Source organism: Agelaius tricolor, unplaced genomic scaffold, assembly GCF_023055355.1.
Source record: "Agelaius tricolor isolate 1412-34295 unplaced genomic scaffold, bAgeTri1.0.p SCAF_4, whole genome shotgun sequence".
NCBI classification, from domain to species: domain Eukaryota; kingdom Metazoa; phylum Chordata; class Aves; order Passeriformes; family Icteridae; genus Agelaius; species Agelaius tricolor.
This window is the reverse complement of record NW_027269264.1, coordinates 53,646,444-53,664,030: the sequence shown is the minus strand read 5'-3', so window position 1 is coordinate 53,664,030 and position 17,587 is coordinate 53,646,444. Positions and strand designations below refer to the sequence as shown.

The 17,587-nt window shown below is 38.4% G+C and overlaps 1 protein-coding gene across 5 annotated transcripts in view; it reads right to left on the bottom strand.

Annotated features, from left to right (window-relative positions):
• Positions 1-17,587, bottom strand: part of PIK3C3 (phosphatidylinositol 3-kinase catalytic subunit type 3) — a 69,980-nt gene that overhangs the window by 30,773 nt on the left and 21,620 nt on the right. For 4 of the 5 annotated variants that reach the window (XR_011678999.1, XR_011679000.1, XR_011679001.1 and 1 more), the window contains exons 12-21: positions 16,886-16,973; positions 15,631-15,698; positions 12,429-12,534; positions 11,416-11,532; positions 9,752-9,883; positions 8,761-8,889; positions 8,368-8,437; positions 7,704-7,768; positions 5,433-5,517; positions 57-131 (exon numbers count right to left, since the gene is read on the bottom strand). Coding sequence is in view for 2 of the 5 variants with exons in the window: in XM_071425785.1 (XP_071281886.1) it covers positions 57-131; positions 5,433-5,517; positions 7,704-7,768; positions 8,368-8,437; positions 8,761-8,889; positions 9,752-9,883; positions 11,416-11,532; positions 12,429-12,534; positions 15,631-15,698; positions 16,886-16,973 (935 nt within the window). In the remaining 3 variants the exon portion in view is untranslated. Of the gene's footprint in view, positions 1-50; positions 132-5,432; positions 5,518-7,703; positions 7,769-8,367; positions 8,438-8,760; positions 8,890-9,751; positions 9,884-11,415; positions 11,533-12,428; positions 12,535-15,630; positions 15,699-16,885; positions 16,974-17,587 lie in introns of all 5 variants that reach the window. The other variant, XM_071425786.1, reaches the window with a different exon arrangement.

Genomic DNA, 17,587 nt, shown 5'->3' with positions numbered 1-17,587 from the left:
ACACATTAGAAATGAAACAACTGTTGCTATAAAATTACACTGCTAAAAAGAATTACCTGTTTTTGTTAGCAACAGATTATCCAGATGTCTATCTCCAACTCCAAGGATGTAAGTAATCACACAATAACCAGCTGTAAAAAGTAAATTGTAAACATCAGTATGAGTACCTTTCCTGGAGAGAAACAAGTTCCACACAATTAACAACAGCATATTTTTTATTTTAGCTCTAGTTCACTAACAATAAATATGCCACAGAGACTTGGGGCAGGAGTGGTGCTGGTGAAGAATAATCAATGTCAGCATTATGAAGAACATTTGAAGAACTAAAACTCTAGAACTTACTCAATACTGTTGGGATTTTAATTTCTTACAATTCTGTTACATGCCTAATCCTTAAAGACTAAATTAGCTCAATACTGGGATGAAGGTACTTCAAAAGAAGCTGAAATATTTTGAACTAAGTGAATGTACATGTTTTGAACTGAAGCTATTTTAAGGCCACTGTAAACAACTATTAGGCATGGATATGAGCCTGGATATCCGTGTCAGTGAGTCAGTGAGGAGCTAAGGGTGGAGCTTCCTGTGTTGCTGCTGAGTGGCTGATTCTAAGAGGCCTCTGGGGAGTGCAGGAACAGGAGCAGGCAGACAGGGGTGTGGTGAGTCTCTGGGGTGTATACAAGGCAGTTTGTGCGGCACTTCGTGCAGGCAGGGCAAGCAGGCAGGGTTGCCAGCTCTCTTGCTAGTAAGGAGTCCTCTGTGTTCTTTGAGGTCTTTCATCTGCTTGGTTGTGTTTGAGGTGTCTGTTAGTAATGGTTTCTACACGGTCAAAAACTGTGGCTGGTACAAGTGTAAGTGACCAAGTCGAGCCCTCCAAAAAAGATGTTTCTGTACAGACTCATCCATGCCCAGAGTGTTTGAGCTTATTGGTGGCTTCAGGGAGTGTTGTGGAGGAGACCTGCCTGCGGTGTGAACAAGTGAACGACCTCCTTTCACTGGTGACTGAGCTTAGGGAGGAAGTTGAAAGGTTAAGGAGTATCAGGGAAAGTGAAAGGGAAATAGACTGGTGGAGCTCAGCCCTTCCATCTTTAAGGGAGGCCTCTGACTGAGAGACTGAGGACTTATATGCCTCCCGCTCTCAGGCAATAGAAGGGCACCTGCTAGATGAAGAGGAGCGGAAATGGGTCCCCATTTGGGGAGGTAATAACAAAAACTCCTCCCCATCCCCATCATTCAGCCAGGTACCAGTTCAGAATAGGTATGAGGTCCTGGATCTAGAGACCCAACTAGATGATTTAGGAGAAAATTGTCTGCCCAGTGAACCCCTCAATTATGATTCATCTGTAAGATGGGTCACTACCTCTAACATCAAGAAGAAAAGAAGGGTAAATCATAGTAGGTGATTCCCTTCTGAAGGGAACTGAGGGCCCCATATGTTGACCAGACCCATCCTACAGGGAGGTCTGTTGCCTCCCTGGGGCCCGGGTACAAAATATCACTGAGAGACTTCCTGGGCTGATTCAGCCCTCTGATTATTACCCACTGCTGATACTCCAGGCCAGCAGTGATGAGATTGAAAAGAGGAGTGTCAAGGCAATTAGAAAGGACTTCAGGGTACTGGGTCAGGTAGTTGATAGGGCAGGAGCACAGGTAGTGTTCTGCTCAGTCCCTTTGGTGGCAGAGGAAAATGAAGAAAGAAACAGGAGAATCCACATCATTAACAAGTGGCTTAAGGGTTGGTGTCATCGGCAAAATTTTGGATTCTTTAATCATGGGGAAACTTTTACAGCGTCTGCTCTGCTAGAACCAGATGGGGTACATCTCTCTGTTAAGGGCAAAAGGTTTTTAGCTCATGAACTGGCAGACCTCATTGAGAGGGCTTTAAACTAGGTTTGAAGGGGGAAGGGGAAGCAGCTGAGCTATCTGGAAGCAGGCCCAAGGGTTGCAAGGCTAAGTCAAGGGCAAAGTCAGTAGCCCAGCTGAGGTGCATGTATACCAATGCACACAGCTTGGGCAACAAACAAGAAGAGCTGGAGGCCATGGTGCAGCTGCAGAGCTATGATGTAGTTGCCATCACAGAAACATGGTGGGATGACTCACATAGCTGGAGTACTGCACTGGATGGATACAAGCTCCTCAGAAGAGACAGGAAAGGAAGAAGAGGAGGAGGGGTGGCCCTTTATATTAAGCAGACTTTGGATGCCATAGAAATTGAAACTAAGGAAGATGGAGTTGAATGTCTATGGGTAAGAATTAAGGGGAAGGCCAACAAGGCTGACACCCTACTGGGAGTCTGTTATTGTCCACCCAACCAGGAAGAAGAAGTAGATGACTTATTCTATAAGCAGCTAGGTAATGTTTCAAGATCATCAGCCCTTGTTCTTGTGGGTGACTTCAACCTACCAGACATCTGCTGGGAACTTAATACAGCAGTAAAGAGGCAGTCCAGGAAATTCTTAGAATGTATGGAGGACAACCTTCTGTTGCAGCTGGTGGGTGAACCCACCAGGGGAGGGGCTATGTTAGATCTGCTGTTTGCAAATAGAGATGGGCTGCTGAGAGATGTGGGGGTTGGAGGTCGCTTGGGGCAGAGTGATCATGAAATAATAGAGTTCTCAATATTTGGTGAAATGAGGAGGAACACCAGTAAGACTCTTACACTGAACTTCCGGAGGGCAGACTTTGGCCTGTTTAGGAGACTCATTCAGAGCGTCCCTTGAGAAACAGCCCTTAAAAACAAAGGAGTTCAGGAAAGGTGGACATGCCTCATGTGTGCCGAAAGATCGGTCAACGGGGTAAACGTCCAGCCTGGCTGGGCAAGGAGGTTTTGGAGGTACTTAGGAATAAAAAGAGGATGTATCAGCATTGGAAGGAGGGTCAAGTCTCTAAGGAAGTATTCAAGAAGGCTGCTGGAGCATGCAGAAAAAAAATTAGGGAGGCCAAAGCTCATTTTGAACTTAGAATGGCAACTTCTGTAAAGGATAATAAAAAATGTTTTTACAAATACCTTAATGCTAGAAGGAAGGGTAAGACCAGCCTTTGTTCTTTATTGGACAAGGGAGGGAACTTAGCATCTGCAGATGAGGAGAAAGCAGAAGTGCTTAATGCCTACTTTGCCTCAGTTTTTAGTGGGAAGATGATTTGCCCTCAAGACACCTGCCCGCCTGGAATGGTTGATGGTGTCAGGGAGCAGAAAGGTCCCCCCATTATCCGAGAAGAGGCAGTCAAAGAACTACTGAAATGCTTGGATGTTTATAAATCTATGGGACCAGACAGGATCCACCCCAGGGTAATGAGAGAGCTGGCAAATGAGCTTGCAAAGCCACTCTCCATCATTTACCAACAGTCCTGGCTCACTGGTGAGGCTCTGGATGACTGGAAGCTGGCCAATGTGACACCCATTCACAAAAAGGGTGCAAAGGAGGATCCTGGTAATTATAGACCAGTCTGCCTGACCTCAGTCCCTGGCAAGATAATGGAACAGTTTATATTAAGTGCCATCACACAGAATTTACAGGATGGCCAGGGTATCAGACCCAGTCAGTGTGGGTTTAGGAGGGGTAGGTCATGTTTGACCAACCTGGTCACCTTTTATGACCAGGTAACCCGCCTAGTGGATGCAGGGAAGGCTGTAGATGTTGTTTATTTGGATTTCAGCAAGGCCTTTGACACTGTCTCCCACAGCACACTCCTAGACAAGCTGGCAGCCCGTGGCTTGGACAGGAGCACTCTGTGCTGGGTTAGGAACTGGCTGGATGGCCGGGCCCAGAGAGTGGTGGTGAATGGTACTGCATCCAGCTGGGGCCAGTCACCAGTGGTGTCCCTCAGGGGTCTGTGCTGGGGCCAGTTCTGTGTAATATCTTTACTGATGACATGGATGAGGGCTTAGAGTCTTTCATTAGCAAATTTTCAGATGACACTAAGCTGGGAGCGTGTGTCAATCTGTTAGAGGGACAGAGGGCTTTGTAGAGGGACTTGGAACGGTTGGATGGATGGGCAGAATCCAATGGGATGAAGTTCAATAAGTCCAAGTGCCGAGTCCTGCACTTTGGCCACAATAACCCCCTGCAACGTTAGAGGCTGGGGACGGTGTGGCTGGACAGTGCTCAGGAGGAAAGGGACCTGGGCATGCTGGTTGACAGTCAGCTGAACATGAGCCAGCAGTGTGCCCAGGTGGCCAAGAAGGACAATGGCATCCTGGTCTGTATCAGGAATAGTGTGGCCAGCAGGAGCAGGGAGGTCATTCTGCCCCTGTACTCGGCTCTGGTGAGGCCACACCTTGAGTGCTGTGTCCAGTTCTGGGCCCCTCAGTTTAGGAGGGACGTTGAGATGCTTGAGTGTGTCCAAAGGAGAGCAACGAGGCTGCTGAGGGGCTTGGAACACAAGCCGTATGAAGAACGACTGAGGGAGCTGGGGTTGTTCAGCCTGGAGAAAAGGAGACTCAGAGGTGACCTCATCACTCCCTTCAACTTCCTGAAGGGTGGCTGTGCTGAGCTGGGGGTTGGTCTCTTTCTCCGGGCAACAACAGACAGAACAAGAGGACACAGTCTCAAGCTGCGCTGAGGGAGATACAGGCTGGAATTAAGGAGGAAGTTTTTCACAGAAAGAGTGGTCAAATACTGGAATCATCTACCCAGGGAGGTGGTGGAGTCACCATCCCTTGATGTGTTTAAAAAAAGACTGGATGTGGCACTTGGTGCCATGATCTAGTTGAGGTGTTAGAACATGGGTTGGACTCGATGATCTTAAAGGTCTCTTCCAACCTAGAAATTCTGTGTCATTCTGTGATCCAAAAGATCAGCAGTGATAAAAAGCAAACAGTTTTAATTGTTGCTTTCACCCACTAATCAGGACAGTTTGAAGCAGTTCTAAAGACTGCACCACCAGAAAGAGAAGGGCAAAGGAGAAGATACCGTGGAGTCACATCTGAATGCCCCTTTTTTTTTTCTTTTGTTAGAATGGAGGTTTTTTTAATTTTATGGATAGCAAATATGGTATTTTAACACGGTCATCAGTTTACTAAACAAGAAATACACAACCATTTTTTCTTTTCATACAAATGTAACCACAGCCCCCAAAATGCCTAATGTTTTCAAAACCAATTAGAATTTTGATACAGATGATTTATCATTACATAAATGCTTTACGTGTCCCTGCACTATGAAGACCCCAACTCACAATACAGAGAGGGCAGAGATAAGATTGCTGCTGGAAAGCAAAGAGTATTTAACTCATACTCTCCTTCAAGACCCGCCAACAGCCGTCTTGTGTGTGACATGTCAGGTTTAAAATTATTCTTTTCACTGCATTTCTGACAGCAAGTACATGCACAGTGCCCTGTTTGCAGCCACCTAAACTGAAATAACTTAATACCTCATCCACCATACCCTTCAGACTTCACCTAAGAAGTTACCAGCTGTTAGACTGTAACTCACCACAGCTCTTAACATATGTGTCCATCACCTCTGCGCTGATTCCATAAGGGCCAGTCTCACTAGGGGCATGTTTTCTGAAGAAGTTCTGGAGAGAATGCCATGAAGATATTTAGTTATTCCACATAATATGAAACTGGGTCTTCAGGGAAAAAAAAAATTAAATCAAGACCACACATGGCCATTTTTACAACTTGTTAAACTAACAACCACCCCTAAAACACCTCCTAAGATCTAGTTTAATATCACTTTATTTATATCCTGTCTCAATCATCATATTCTTATACTCAGCACAGAAACTGAAAAGCAGTTTCCTTTATTAAATGTTCCAGAAGATTAACAATGCACTCAAAAGTTACTAATCAGTAACAATGAGTGACAATACTTCCAAGGCAAACTGTTTAGGTCATATCAACAAAAACTAAAACAGGATTAACAGTTCTGCTTTAGAACTACACCTGGGGAGCATGCTCTTACACAGTTTAGCATCCTTATATGTCTCCCTATTTTTCAATAAAACCAACTGCTGCTATTGAGTTTAAAAAGAAAATAAGCCCAAGTCATGAAATGGAAAATCTGAATTTCCTGTGAAATATGGACAGGGCCAAACAATCCTTTTACCCTTCTTGAGTAAGAGAAAACTCAGTTATATCCAAGCCTAAGCAAAGTTTCTTCCAGTAAGCACAATCTAAGGAAACACTGTAAGAAGAGTGTAGTAATCCCCTGGACATCACAGTAAGTTACTAAAATCATAATGAAAAACTAAGACACTTATGTAAATGAACTTCTAAAACATGAACTGAAATTTTAAGGTAAGTAACACCTAAACAACAAAACACCTTTTCTCTCCTGGAGATCTGCATTTCTCCAGGCAGCACAGGTTTGCTGGCTTTAAATCTTTTCAATAGTTAATTTAGTAGGTATACAGAGTGCTCATCTTTACTAGAACTGCTGTGAAATCCAAAATGAGTATGTCCAAAAACAGTAAACTAAACTTCCAGAACACCTGAAAGTGTTCAATTGCTTTTCATTTCCTTGGTCTATGATGCCCAGCTATTTTATTATGTTTCAGCACAGGAAATCTCACTCTTCTGGTGCACTGTCTATTTAGACTAAAAATTCTTCACAGGAATAATTGCTCCTTATGTCTGCATAGCAACTGACACAATAGGACACCTATTTCCAGGCACATGATGTTGTAAGGCATTTCTAAACACATTATTTTATAAAAACATGTAATGGAATGAATCATGAATAGTACACCTCTAAGATTACAAAGGATTGTCAAGAAAGCACTTTATAGTCTGTAAAATTATTGACTATGCAGGTGAAATGGAATATATGGAATGGAAAGCTAAAAATACTCCAACTTATGTAACTTGATGCTGGTCACTGATTAGTGATAAGTATTTTTGTATGTGATAAGTATTTGGTAAGCTTATTTGTTAAGCAAATGATAATGAAAAATGATAAATAATTTAGATCTTCATATTTTTAACACAGGTAGTTTATAGGAGCTGAGAGCTAGTTTGCTTTGGCTCACAGTTACTGAACTACAAAAAACTGCAAGCTTCAGTATTGTCTACACAAAAGGAAAAAAGCACCATGAAAAATCAAATCCAAATAAATATGCTCTATTTTCATTAAAAAATCTATCAGCTGCTCACCTCATATAGCAATTTGGTATGTTTTTATCCAGCTATATTTATCACAAACAGCTGAGCTCTGCTATCTAGCTTGTGTGCTGGGATTGAAACCAGTATGAGTTTTGTGTGCCATTATTCAATGGTGTGTCTCAACTCAAATCCATGAGAATTAAGAAAATCTGCTAACAAAACCAAGTTACAGCACCTATATATCCACTATTGAGGGGAAACAGGCTTCAGAAATTGTACAAATGAATTATTTAGTTGTTTCATTGAAAAAAGAAAAGAACTAATCAAAGCTTATTTTGACAAGGTCAAATGAATGAAAGACAAACATGCAGCAAGAAGTGTCAGGTATCTGCCATTTGTCATTACAGTAAAGCTGGGATTTCAATATCATAACTAAACTCCACTGGAATTTATTTGAATAGTGTTACTTTTAGAATGCGGGATACTCAAGTGGTCATTTATGTATACCTTTTCAAACAAACCCCAAATGTTTCCAGCAGTAATTTGTCTTCCAACAGATCAAAAAATGAGCTGAAAAACTAAGAATTTTGCATAAGATCTACGCCTTCAGCTTACACTGTTCGATCAGCAGGCAATCTACAACTCCCCCATCACATACCTGTATAGTTTCCTCAGTAGCAAGAACTTCTGCAACTGGTACTGATGGAATAAACTGCATAAAGCCTATGACAGAAAACAGCCAAAAGAGAAAATCTCCAATGCACAGAACTTTCAAACTACTCTCTAATACATGTTTATGAATGGACAGAACTAATACACAGTCATTCAATTGGTTCTAATAGGAAAAAACCCACTTTTTTGATCCCATTTTCCAATCCCCTGCCTTCAATACTTTTAAAACAACTTGTCATTAACACCAAATTAACTTGCAAAAGGTGTGTTTTCACAAGTTTTCAAGATAAGAGAAAGTATGTTAATGACTTTCTAAATATTTATCCAGAATGTATCTAAAAGCAGCCAAGTTTGATTTTTTGTTTTTCTCCTCCATTTCATGAAAAGATCTAAAATAGAAGTGTTAGGTTATTTATTCATGATCACAGGGAAAGTCAGCAGCAAAGATTGGTAACTGCTGATTGTCATTTACTCCTAAACCCAGACCAGGCTCCTTTTCTGAAGATATTTGAGTCACCTGTGGAACACTGTGGTGACTCAGATTGTTTGCTTCCATGGCTTAAACTCTAACAAGACTTTCTTACACACTAAGAACAGAGGGAGGAGATTCTTCTCCATACTGCATTTTTAGGAAATAAGTGTATTCATACCATGTTTTGTACTAGTTGCCAACACTTTATAGGGTGTCAACTTCAAATCCAGATTCTCTTTTCTTAACAGCTGGAAAAAAACAATATACAAAAGCAAAGATGAATGCACAGAAAGTCAGATTCTATTACTAAAAGGATGTGTACTGGACATTGATCTCTACTGAAACTGATAATGAGTGAGAGCCTGTTTGGCAATTCTGTAATTTTTTTCTTAATCTACACAGGGTAATTGCACATCTTTTTCTTACAGAAAAGAAAAAAAGGCCACATAGGGATCTGAGAACTCTGGAATTATCAGCAATATAAGCTGCATTAACAGTGTTAAACGGTCTTGCTTTTGACAAGGAAAATCAAGAAAACACAAAGACAAGGATATAGATTGATAATTTTCACCTTATCCATGAGTGAAATAATCTGAAGAATAAGTTGATCTTGACGTAAATCATCGCCATGCTTAAAAATTACAGGATATTTGCCTCCATCTTCTGTCTTGAAGAATAATTGAGCAGGCATTAAGGCACTCTGCAAAAGGAAATACACTACTAAGCTGGTTCATAACAGTGCTCATATTAACACACTGCTGCAATGGAGCTCAGAAATAAAATCTTTGCATTGTATTTGCATTGCCTCAATAGTTTAGAGTGTACCACTTCCAATTACCAGAAGTGTAACTGTATTTTAATAAGAAAAATACCTTAATGCTTTCCTTCCTTTTTAACCAAGGATACATTCTCCCTCCCTGCACCCCACAACAGCAGAAGAGGAAAGGACACAAGTATTCAATCTTTTTCTGTGTGCATGTAATTCCAGTCAACAAGGAAGCATTATGCAAAAGGTCACATCAAAACAAATTTAAAGTGATCAGATCAAAAAGCGACACAATTATAGGATAAGCAAGAAAGAACTCCTAGGGGCAAGTCATCTTAAACAATTAATTGCTTCCTTAATCTATTTAGCAAAAGCAAAAGTGCCTTTTTACATTATTGTTTGAGAAAGCCCATTTAATTGTTTGCAATTTTTCCATGTAAAATGGGTCAAAGGGGATCAATTATCTACATGAATGTTAAAATCTATTGCAACTGACCAAGTCACTTCCCTCCACAGCAAACCAAAAATAATCGAGGCACAGAGTTTAATCTTGAGCAGTAAGGTTACATTTTTAAATTAATACCAAAAAATTATTACGTTTTAAGCTGCTTTAAAATTTACAAATTTAAATTGAAAAACAAAAGAAAATAAGGAGTTGTTTAACCACTTGAAGAGCATGCTACAACTGCACTTTGCCTTGACTATATCTGTCTCTTTAAATCTTTTAACTGATGTTTCTAAGCTTGTGAATCACAAGACTTGTTAGTATTTCAGATATTCAGAAACTCTCACTTACCTTGAAGAGTGTGGCTTTTTCAGGGATTATTCCTTTAATTTTCACCTGAGGTTCCAGAGGAAGTGGAATAAGTTCCATATCTGCTAAATTCATCTTTTCATTATCAGCTAACAATGCCTGAAGCCGCTCATTCTAAAAGAATGAATATTTGTTTAAGAAAAAAACCCATGAAACATAAAACACATATTCGGTACATATAAAGTCCACAAACAAAGGATGCATTACTAACAAATATTCAATTTATTCAATTTTTTACCTGTACAAAGAATCAAGGTTTCATTCGTATAATCTAGGAAAATAAAAACTTTCTATTTGCAGTAATTTGAATAACAAAGGAGATATTCCATCTACTGTTAGTACAGTCAAGCAATTTTCTAAGTTCCAGATATAATAGTCTTAAATAAACTTATTTTTAAACTGCCCGCACACAGCACAGGATTTTGTTTTTCGTATCAAAATTTAATGTTAGTTATGTTTCAGAAATTGATTAAAATCCAGCTCAGAAACTTTATATTCCTCAGTTCCACCAAGGAATTTCCTATGACCAAGTAGGAAACAAGTGGCCAATAGTTTGCACTGATCTCATTTCCAGACTTGCTCGACATTCCTACATCTGTAGTTATCAGAAACACAAAACTCATCAATTTTTGAGTACTTTACACTTGGTGTCCTACATAGTAAAAGTCGAATACAATAAAGTCTCTAGCCTTTTCCCTTGCTAAATATAACAGACACAAACAGACATCAAGAAGGCCCACAGCTGTTAGGAATAGTTCTATTTCTTAATTGCTGCTAGCTGAATTGAAATCTAAAAGTAAAAGCCACGTATTTCTTAGTTTTACAGAGATCTCTTAAAAGAATATACAACTGAACACTACTAATGCACAAGCAGGAAAGAGAATCTTGGAAATTGAAAAATTCTCCTCTTCTTTTAGCCTTTGTTATAGATACACAGAACAAGCTGCCTCACTTTTTGTTAATAAGTGCTTTATTTTTCTGCATAAATATACCCCATACATTTAAAGAAACCATCACACTGAAAAACTCATGTTTAAAAATACTGATGTGTGTCAAAGGAAAAGGTTATACACAAACAGAAATCCCTCTGCCATTTCAACTTTTTCCCAGACTCACCTGTCAGGTGCACTTAAAACACTTTAGCTAAGAAGGACAAAGCTTCTTGAAACATATAATAGAAAGCCTTTTCCTCAAGACCCAACAGAAAGCAGAGTTCTGATAAACACATACCTTACAAGAGAACAGTTTTGTTGCTCTTGGAACAAATGAAACCTTGCTAGTAACTGATTTTCACTACTCGTCCTGGCATATCACTCACATGACAATAACCTGATACTCTCCCACATCCCCACAAAATGTTCAGTTATATCATCAAGTATTTAACTATTCTCATATACTCCTTTGGCCAAAACACCCCGTGAGTGCTTATAAGGGCCTCTTCTGTTTTCTATCTACAAACTTGGAACACACTTTGGAAATTTGAACTATCAGAACCTTTCTAAAGTTTGTTCACAGTTAATGAAAATTATTACAGAAGGATGCACATCTGTTACAGATCTCAGTGCTAAGGAACTTTAATGAAAGGCTAACATTCCTACCCATTGTCAAATTTAGGCCACAGACACGCTTTCCAATCCTTTAGTTACCTTTTTCTTACGATTCCCACTTTCACGCTGTACTGCCTTCATTACATGAACCAGCCGATCTACAAATGTCTGCTGGGCTGCCAAAAGCGAGCGCATAACTCTGACAGACTTATCACCCTAAGAGAATGAAAAGTAACAGAATTAATTCCTCATTCTGTAATTATTTTATCTAGAAATCATTCCTTTGTTCTTAGACCTTTGGGCTTTTAAGAGGTTAAGTGAATAATGATCCATTTCCCGTCAATTCAAAAGGTATTTTCTGTAAAACACAATCACAGTCACTGTAGCTGGCAATCAATTATCTGACCTAGCAGCGCACTTCAATTTGCTTCAACAATTTCAGTGGCGAACAGCCATGCATGACAAACCAATTCACACAGCCAAACTAAGTTACTATGGATAACTGCAAAATATTCTTATGAAGCACAAGAGTCAGATTCAAGTAACCCCCCTAAAATTGGAAATAATGTTAAGGTGAGATACATGGAAATATGTAAAGACTGCAGATCTGCTATACAGTAAAACTTCCAATTGACAGAATTTTTTTTGGCTGTTTTAAGTTTTTTTTCCCTGCTGCTCCAGCACCCTCTGCTGCTGACACACAGAACAGCAAGTCCTGTTTCTGAGTTCCAGATCAGCCTCTCCACTTGCACCTCAAGGATCAGAGTTTACAATAAATAACTAAATAAACAGTAAATAAATAACATTGATTACACAAGGCTTTTAGAATGTTTTAGACCCAGTGTAAGGCAGAGTATTTTAGAACCAGTATGTTAGTAACAGGAGCAAGCAACAAAAGAGAAGAAAGAGTTCTCAATATTTGCTCTATACATTTTTGGCAGTTTCTTCAGCTTACAAATTCAAAATTCGAGCAGGAGTGGAAGCTTTTATAAAATTTCAATGCATGTGACACTCATACACAAAAAAACCCAACACATCCTCTTAGACATGTGAACCTTTTTAAGGAAGAACTATCCCAAATCATTACAGACTTCCTGACACAGAGGCATTACCTTCAGCAAAGCCTGACTGAATCTCCTCATCACGTTTAAGTACATTTCGTGAGTCTTTGGGTCCCTCTGCTGAGTATCTTGGTCTTCACACTCCACTATTACATACCTGCAGCATAAAAACAACTGGAGTTATACCTTCCTCTTGGAGCTACACAATTTGAGTGAAACACAGTAGCCCTGTATTACAGACCTGGAACTAAAAATGAAGATGATCTTTGAGATCTTTAGCTCAACCAACAGCTGAACTCTTAAAATTGCATAGTCCCCAGTTCCATTTGGATCAGGAGAGTCTATCAAAGTGTCTGTGGTTTTTCACTTACAGTGAAGTGTCATGACTCAAAGAGGACACACCTGAAGTCCAAATCATATGAACACTCCAGCCAAGAAGTACAACCGAGCATGTTTTCCACTATAATACGACCTGCTACATAATTTAGTGGCTGCAGACTTGTTATTCAAGAGCACCTACAATACAAGGAGAATCTCACGCTACCTGGTCCCTGTTTTACCCTTAGAAATGGTACAAGGAAAAGTATTGGTCCTAAAGCAGCTCTGCAGAGTCTACATGCCAGAGTTTCCATTTCTAAATTATTAATTGGATACAAAACTTAATAGTACAATCTGGAACACCTACACTGAAAATTTATTTTCATGTTAAGCAGTCATTTGGAATGCTTTTGTCTAAATTTCTACTTGCAGCAGTGACATGCAAAAAGTAGCTATTAACTGAAAGCTATGTATGTATCTTCTTTCTGTTGGTCAATGTATCTCCTAGTACTACCCAGCAAAAACATTCAATAAAAATATAACAAAGTAAAAGCATAATAAATACTATTAAAAAAAGAAAGAAATTAGCGTCTCAGTAAATTTTAGCATCTTAGTAAATTTTCAAACACTGCATTTGGATTCAAAAGTGACTAATTCAAGACAGTCTCTTGGACATTTCACGTCAGCAAGAATTACACCTTCCCTATGTACTTGTGCATAATCTCTTCATGACAGAATAACTGTGAGACAAGACTAGAGGTCTGTCATTTGCAGCTGATCAGATTTGAGTAGTCTTATTTATAAATACACAACAAATTCCATCTACTAGAATAAGGCATGTGTAACTTATTCCATGTGTACAACCCCAATAAAATCCGTAACTAAAGATTCTTCCTAGGGCCTTGTGCTTGTTATATGCATGTTATAGACTGTTCTCTCACAAATGTCTGTATAAAAGGAAGTCCAAAGTCTGCACGTAAACTGGAAGGAAAAGGACGAGTAATGAATTGAAATGTGCCATTTTCATCTTCATTTGTTAAAAAGCCCTGGACAGTTTCTCAAAGCTATTTTGAAGCAAGGAGTAAGAGTAATGCTTCATACTTGGGTAGGTGTCTTGTACATCCAAAGAGGAGACAGAAAAAGCAGTAGCACTGACTTCTGAGGCCACTGTTTAAGGACAGGATAGCTTTACAATGACAAGTGACTGAGCAGAAGGTTCCATTTTCAAGGGTTATTGTACTTTTTCCATTGATTATTTTAGTTGCATGCTGTGTCTGGATAGCTGAAACATACAAATGATCAGCAGCCATGAGGATTTATGGCTACGTCAGCTCATACAGTGGCTGCAACATTTGTATTTTGTCACTGAGAAATTGAGATGTCTGGAAAGAAAACAAAGAATAAATTGACTAGGGTTTTTGGTTTGGTGGACTTTTCTTATTCATTTTGTTGAATTTATTTTTTTCTAAGTCGTAAGTCAAAAAATTCCACAGAGTTATGGACGTTTGAACTTTCTGTAGACAGAGTGTCTGAGATGTTGCTGAAATGTAAGAGAACAGTTTCTATCAAGCTGATAGAAGTAAGTTAAACTACCAACATCTTAATGACGAATATTTGATTAGGTGAAGCACTTGGTTTCTACTCCTACCAATTCAGACTGCAATTATTTTAATAATTTATATTTAATAGTAATTTTTAATGAAGCTGAACATTATCTTTGGCCACTGCAACAGAAGTAACTATTGCTTGCACATGTACATAAGTCATTCAGTTAAGTATCTTAAAATTCAACCTACTAAAAACAATTGCACAATGAAACTTAGAAAGTTATAAATGGAATCTCTCAGCATAGTTTATAGGTTTCTTGCAAGAATTTTATAAAAACTGTTGATTACATTTACATCACTTATCACACAGCTCCCAGTTCACAACTTATCTGTGGTTAATGCTCTTAGCACACTAAAATATGATCATATGCATTATGATTTTAGTTATTTGATTTATTTTATTTTTAGTTATTTGATGCAGGTACAAAGGTTACAAATGAGAATCATATGACTTAGGTTTAGACACATAAAAGGCACCAAGGTCTTCCTTTTAAAATACATGAATATATGCAAGTAAATAGCTGTGAGTGTTGTGCACATGAAGATGTTTGTACACTAATACACATATAGACTCACTTTCACACAGTACAGCTCTATTCATTTCAGTTTGTTTCAAATGAGAAAATTCCTACATGCAAATACTTGTTCAGAAGGCTTGCAGATTACTATTTTAGACGTCTAATTTTACTCTTAATACACTGAGCTAAGATCCTGAACTAAGCAATCCTACCTCTCTAGAGTATAGATGAACTAATATTTACAACTAAATTTCCCCCTTAACATCGCACATATCTGCAATGACATTTTGTTTGTGCTCATAACCATAAATGGAATAAAACTAAAATTAGGTTACAACAAAAAAAAAAAAAACTGCTTTATGAAACTTCCTAACATACACCTTTGATTACAATCTAAGTGCGTAACTTCAGTATTCTAGCCAACACTGTCAAACATTGTAAGCACAAAAATTACAACCGCACAAACAGCAAAGCAGAGCGAAGGTGAACTTAATCTCCTCCCCAACACCATAAATAACTTGAATCACAACTTTACACAGTTAGGCTGCTTTTTGTGACATTTTATGTAATGTTCTAGACATCACCTTCTTTAGTCTAACAGTAATGCATATTTCTACATTTCATTACTCTCCATTTATAAATTACTGTGTTTAAATGCATATTGTTTTAAATCTACTACTTTACCCTGAGAAAAACTGAGATTCTGAAGCTCTCAAGACAGGTCATCTTTTGATGAGCATCCTTCTGGGCATTATAGCTTTGATTTCAATTACATCTTGATACAGTATAAATAAACATTTTCTAACATACCAGTACAAGTAGTTTGCCAATGTGGAATTTTTGCATGCCCGTGATATCAAGAAAGTGCAAAGGTCTTGCTGGAAGGGATTTAAGAAGAGCAAAAAAAAAAATTAATTTACAAAGAAATCTAAGCATCTGAGAGAGAGAGACAACGTTAAGGAAAAACATCAAGTAAATATAAAGGTTGTGAGAGATGTATTTCCTTCTAAAATCTGAATCCAATCCTACCTAATATTTAAATCACAATAATTTACATATTCCTTTAAATCCAGCAGCACTACTAAAAGTAGAAGGTCTGCTACTCCAGTTACCGATATATAAAAAGCACATCATGTTCTCCAAAAAGAAACCTTTAATGTAATTTATACTTATAATATGTTACTCTTTCCTTCTATGCAATTGCATCTTGCTGTAAATGCCATAACATTCAACTCACAAAGAGATTTCCCACTCGGTTTTGTATCCAGAGCATCTAACAATCTTGAAGATGTTCTACATGTCAAGAAAACAAATTTATATAGGATACACAACATTTAGTTGCTTCCTTCAGGTTTAATAGTCCAGGTAGCAAGAAATCTGTGTATCTTCACTGATATGCTCAATTTGAGGTTTATTTTCTGTGCAGTATTAAGACTCAAACAGGACAATTTGCAACAGGGAATGGATCATTAGTTCAAAGACCAATTAATCCGCATATCAGATTAAAATCAGATTCTTTCAAAATGTCTTTACCTTCTATCTTTCCCTTCTTCCAGTCCCTTTCCTATTACTTGTCTACTGGCATAAACTGAATATAGTCCTTGGCAGGCATAAATCAAGACAGTGTCTCACTTAGGTTCAAAAAAGATGACATGTCAAAGAATACGAAAGAACAGACTGCAGAGTCTGAAATATCTGGATAACTGTTTTCTATTAAAAGACTGTTTTAGAACACCCTAACACATGCAGTTTTCAGTGTCTAATCAGTATGTGATAGTGTTTGCTATCACATAAAAATTTTCTCCTTTACAGAAGAATACTTAAATTTCAATTTCCAGTCCCCCAGCTTTGCATACTGTGATCATGGACATAAAGAGACACCCTGTAAAAAATTCAGTTAAGCCATTGCTATTTTCTTAGCATTTACTTTAAATCTATATTCTTTGGGCACTTTAAATATTCAGTGAGATTTACCCAAAGGATTCAAATATTCACACACAAAAGAAGAAACAGTACCAGGTCACTAGAAAAGTACAATAAATAGAAAGTAAATCATGTGACTTACATCAAGGTTTTCATTTTCTGCAAGCTCTTTTGTCTTAGAAGTAAGAGGTGGAGAGGAAACAGGTGGAATAGGACTCATAATCTGGGAACTACACAAAGGAAAGTACGTAACTGGTATGATTCAAGGCTGTTGCTTAGGGGCCAGGGAGCATGCATAGAAATCACAATAAATTTCACTTCCACAGCATAATAAATTCAGAAAACTAGAGGAGTTTCTTTGCTACCTTTCTTTGAAGGTATCATCCCAACTCTGTTTCAGAACAAAGTGCATGAACAGCAAATTTGACAGCTGCAGTTCCTGAAAACAGCAAAAATCTGTGCATGGAGAACTATTACAGTTTATGCCTGTGAAGGACATTCACTTAAACAAACTTTGCATTTTATTACATCTTCCATTCAAAATAAGCAGACATAGATAGGAATTCAACAAGTCTGCATTTTCAGGAGCTTTCTCAAATGCTCTAAGATGAAACTGCTGATACACAACACCTGCAAGCACTAGTCTTTGGAATGAAACTACACAGAGCAGACAAATGCTTATTTGCAAGGCAAAGTTTTCAGATGGTAAATTTACCTGAAAAGAAGTAATTAAATAGCTGTTCTAAGATCTAAGTATCATCTGAGCCTCAAAATACACCACCCTTCCCACAACACCCACTTTTACGGCGTTGCAGAATGATCAATGAAAAGCTGTAGAACTGTA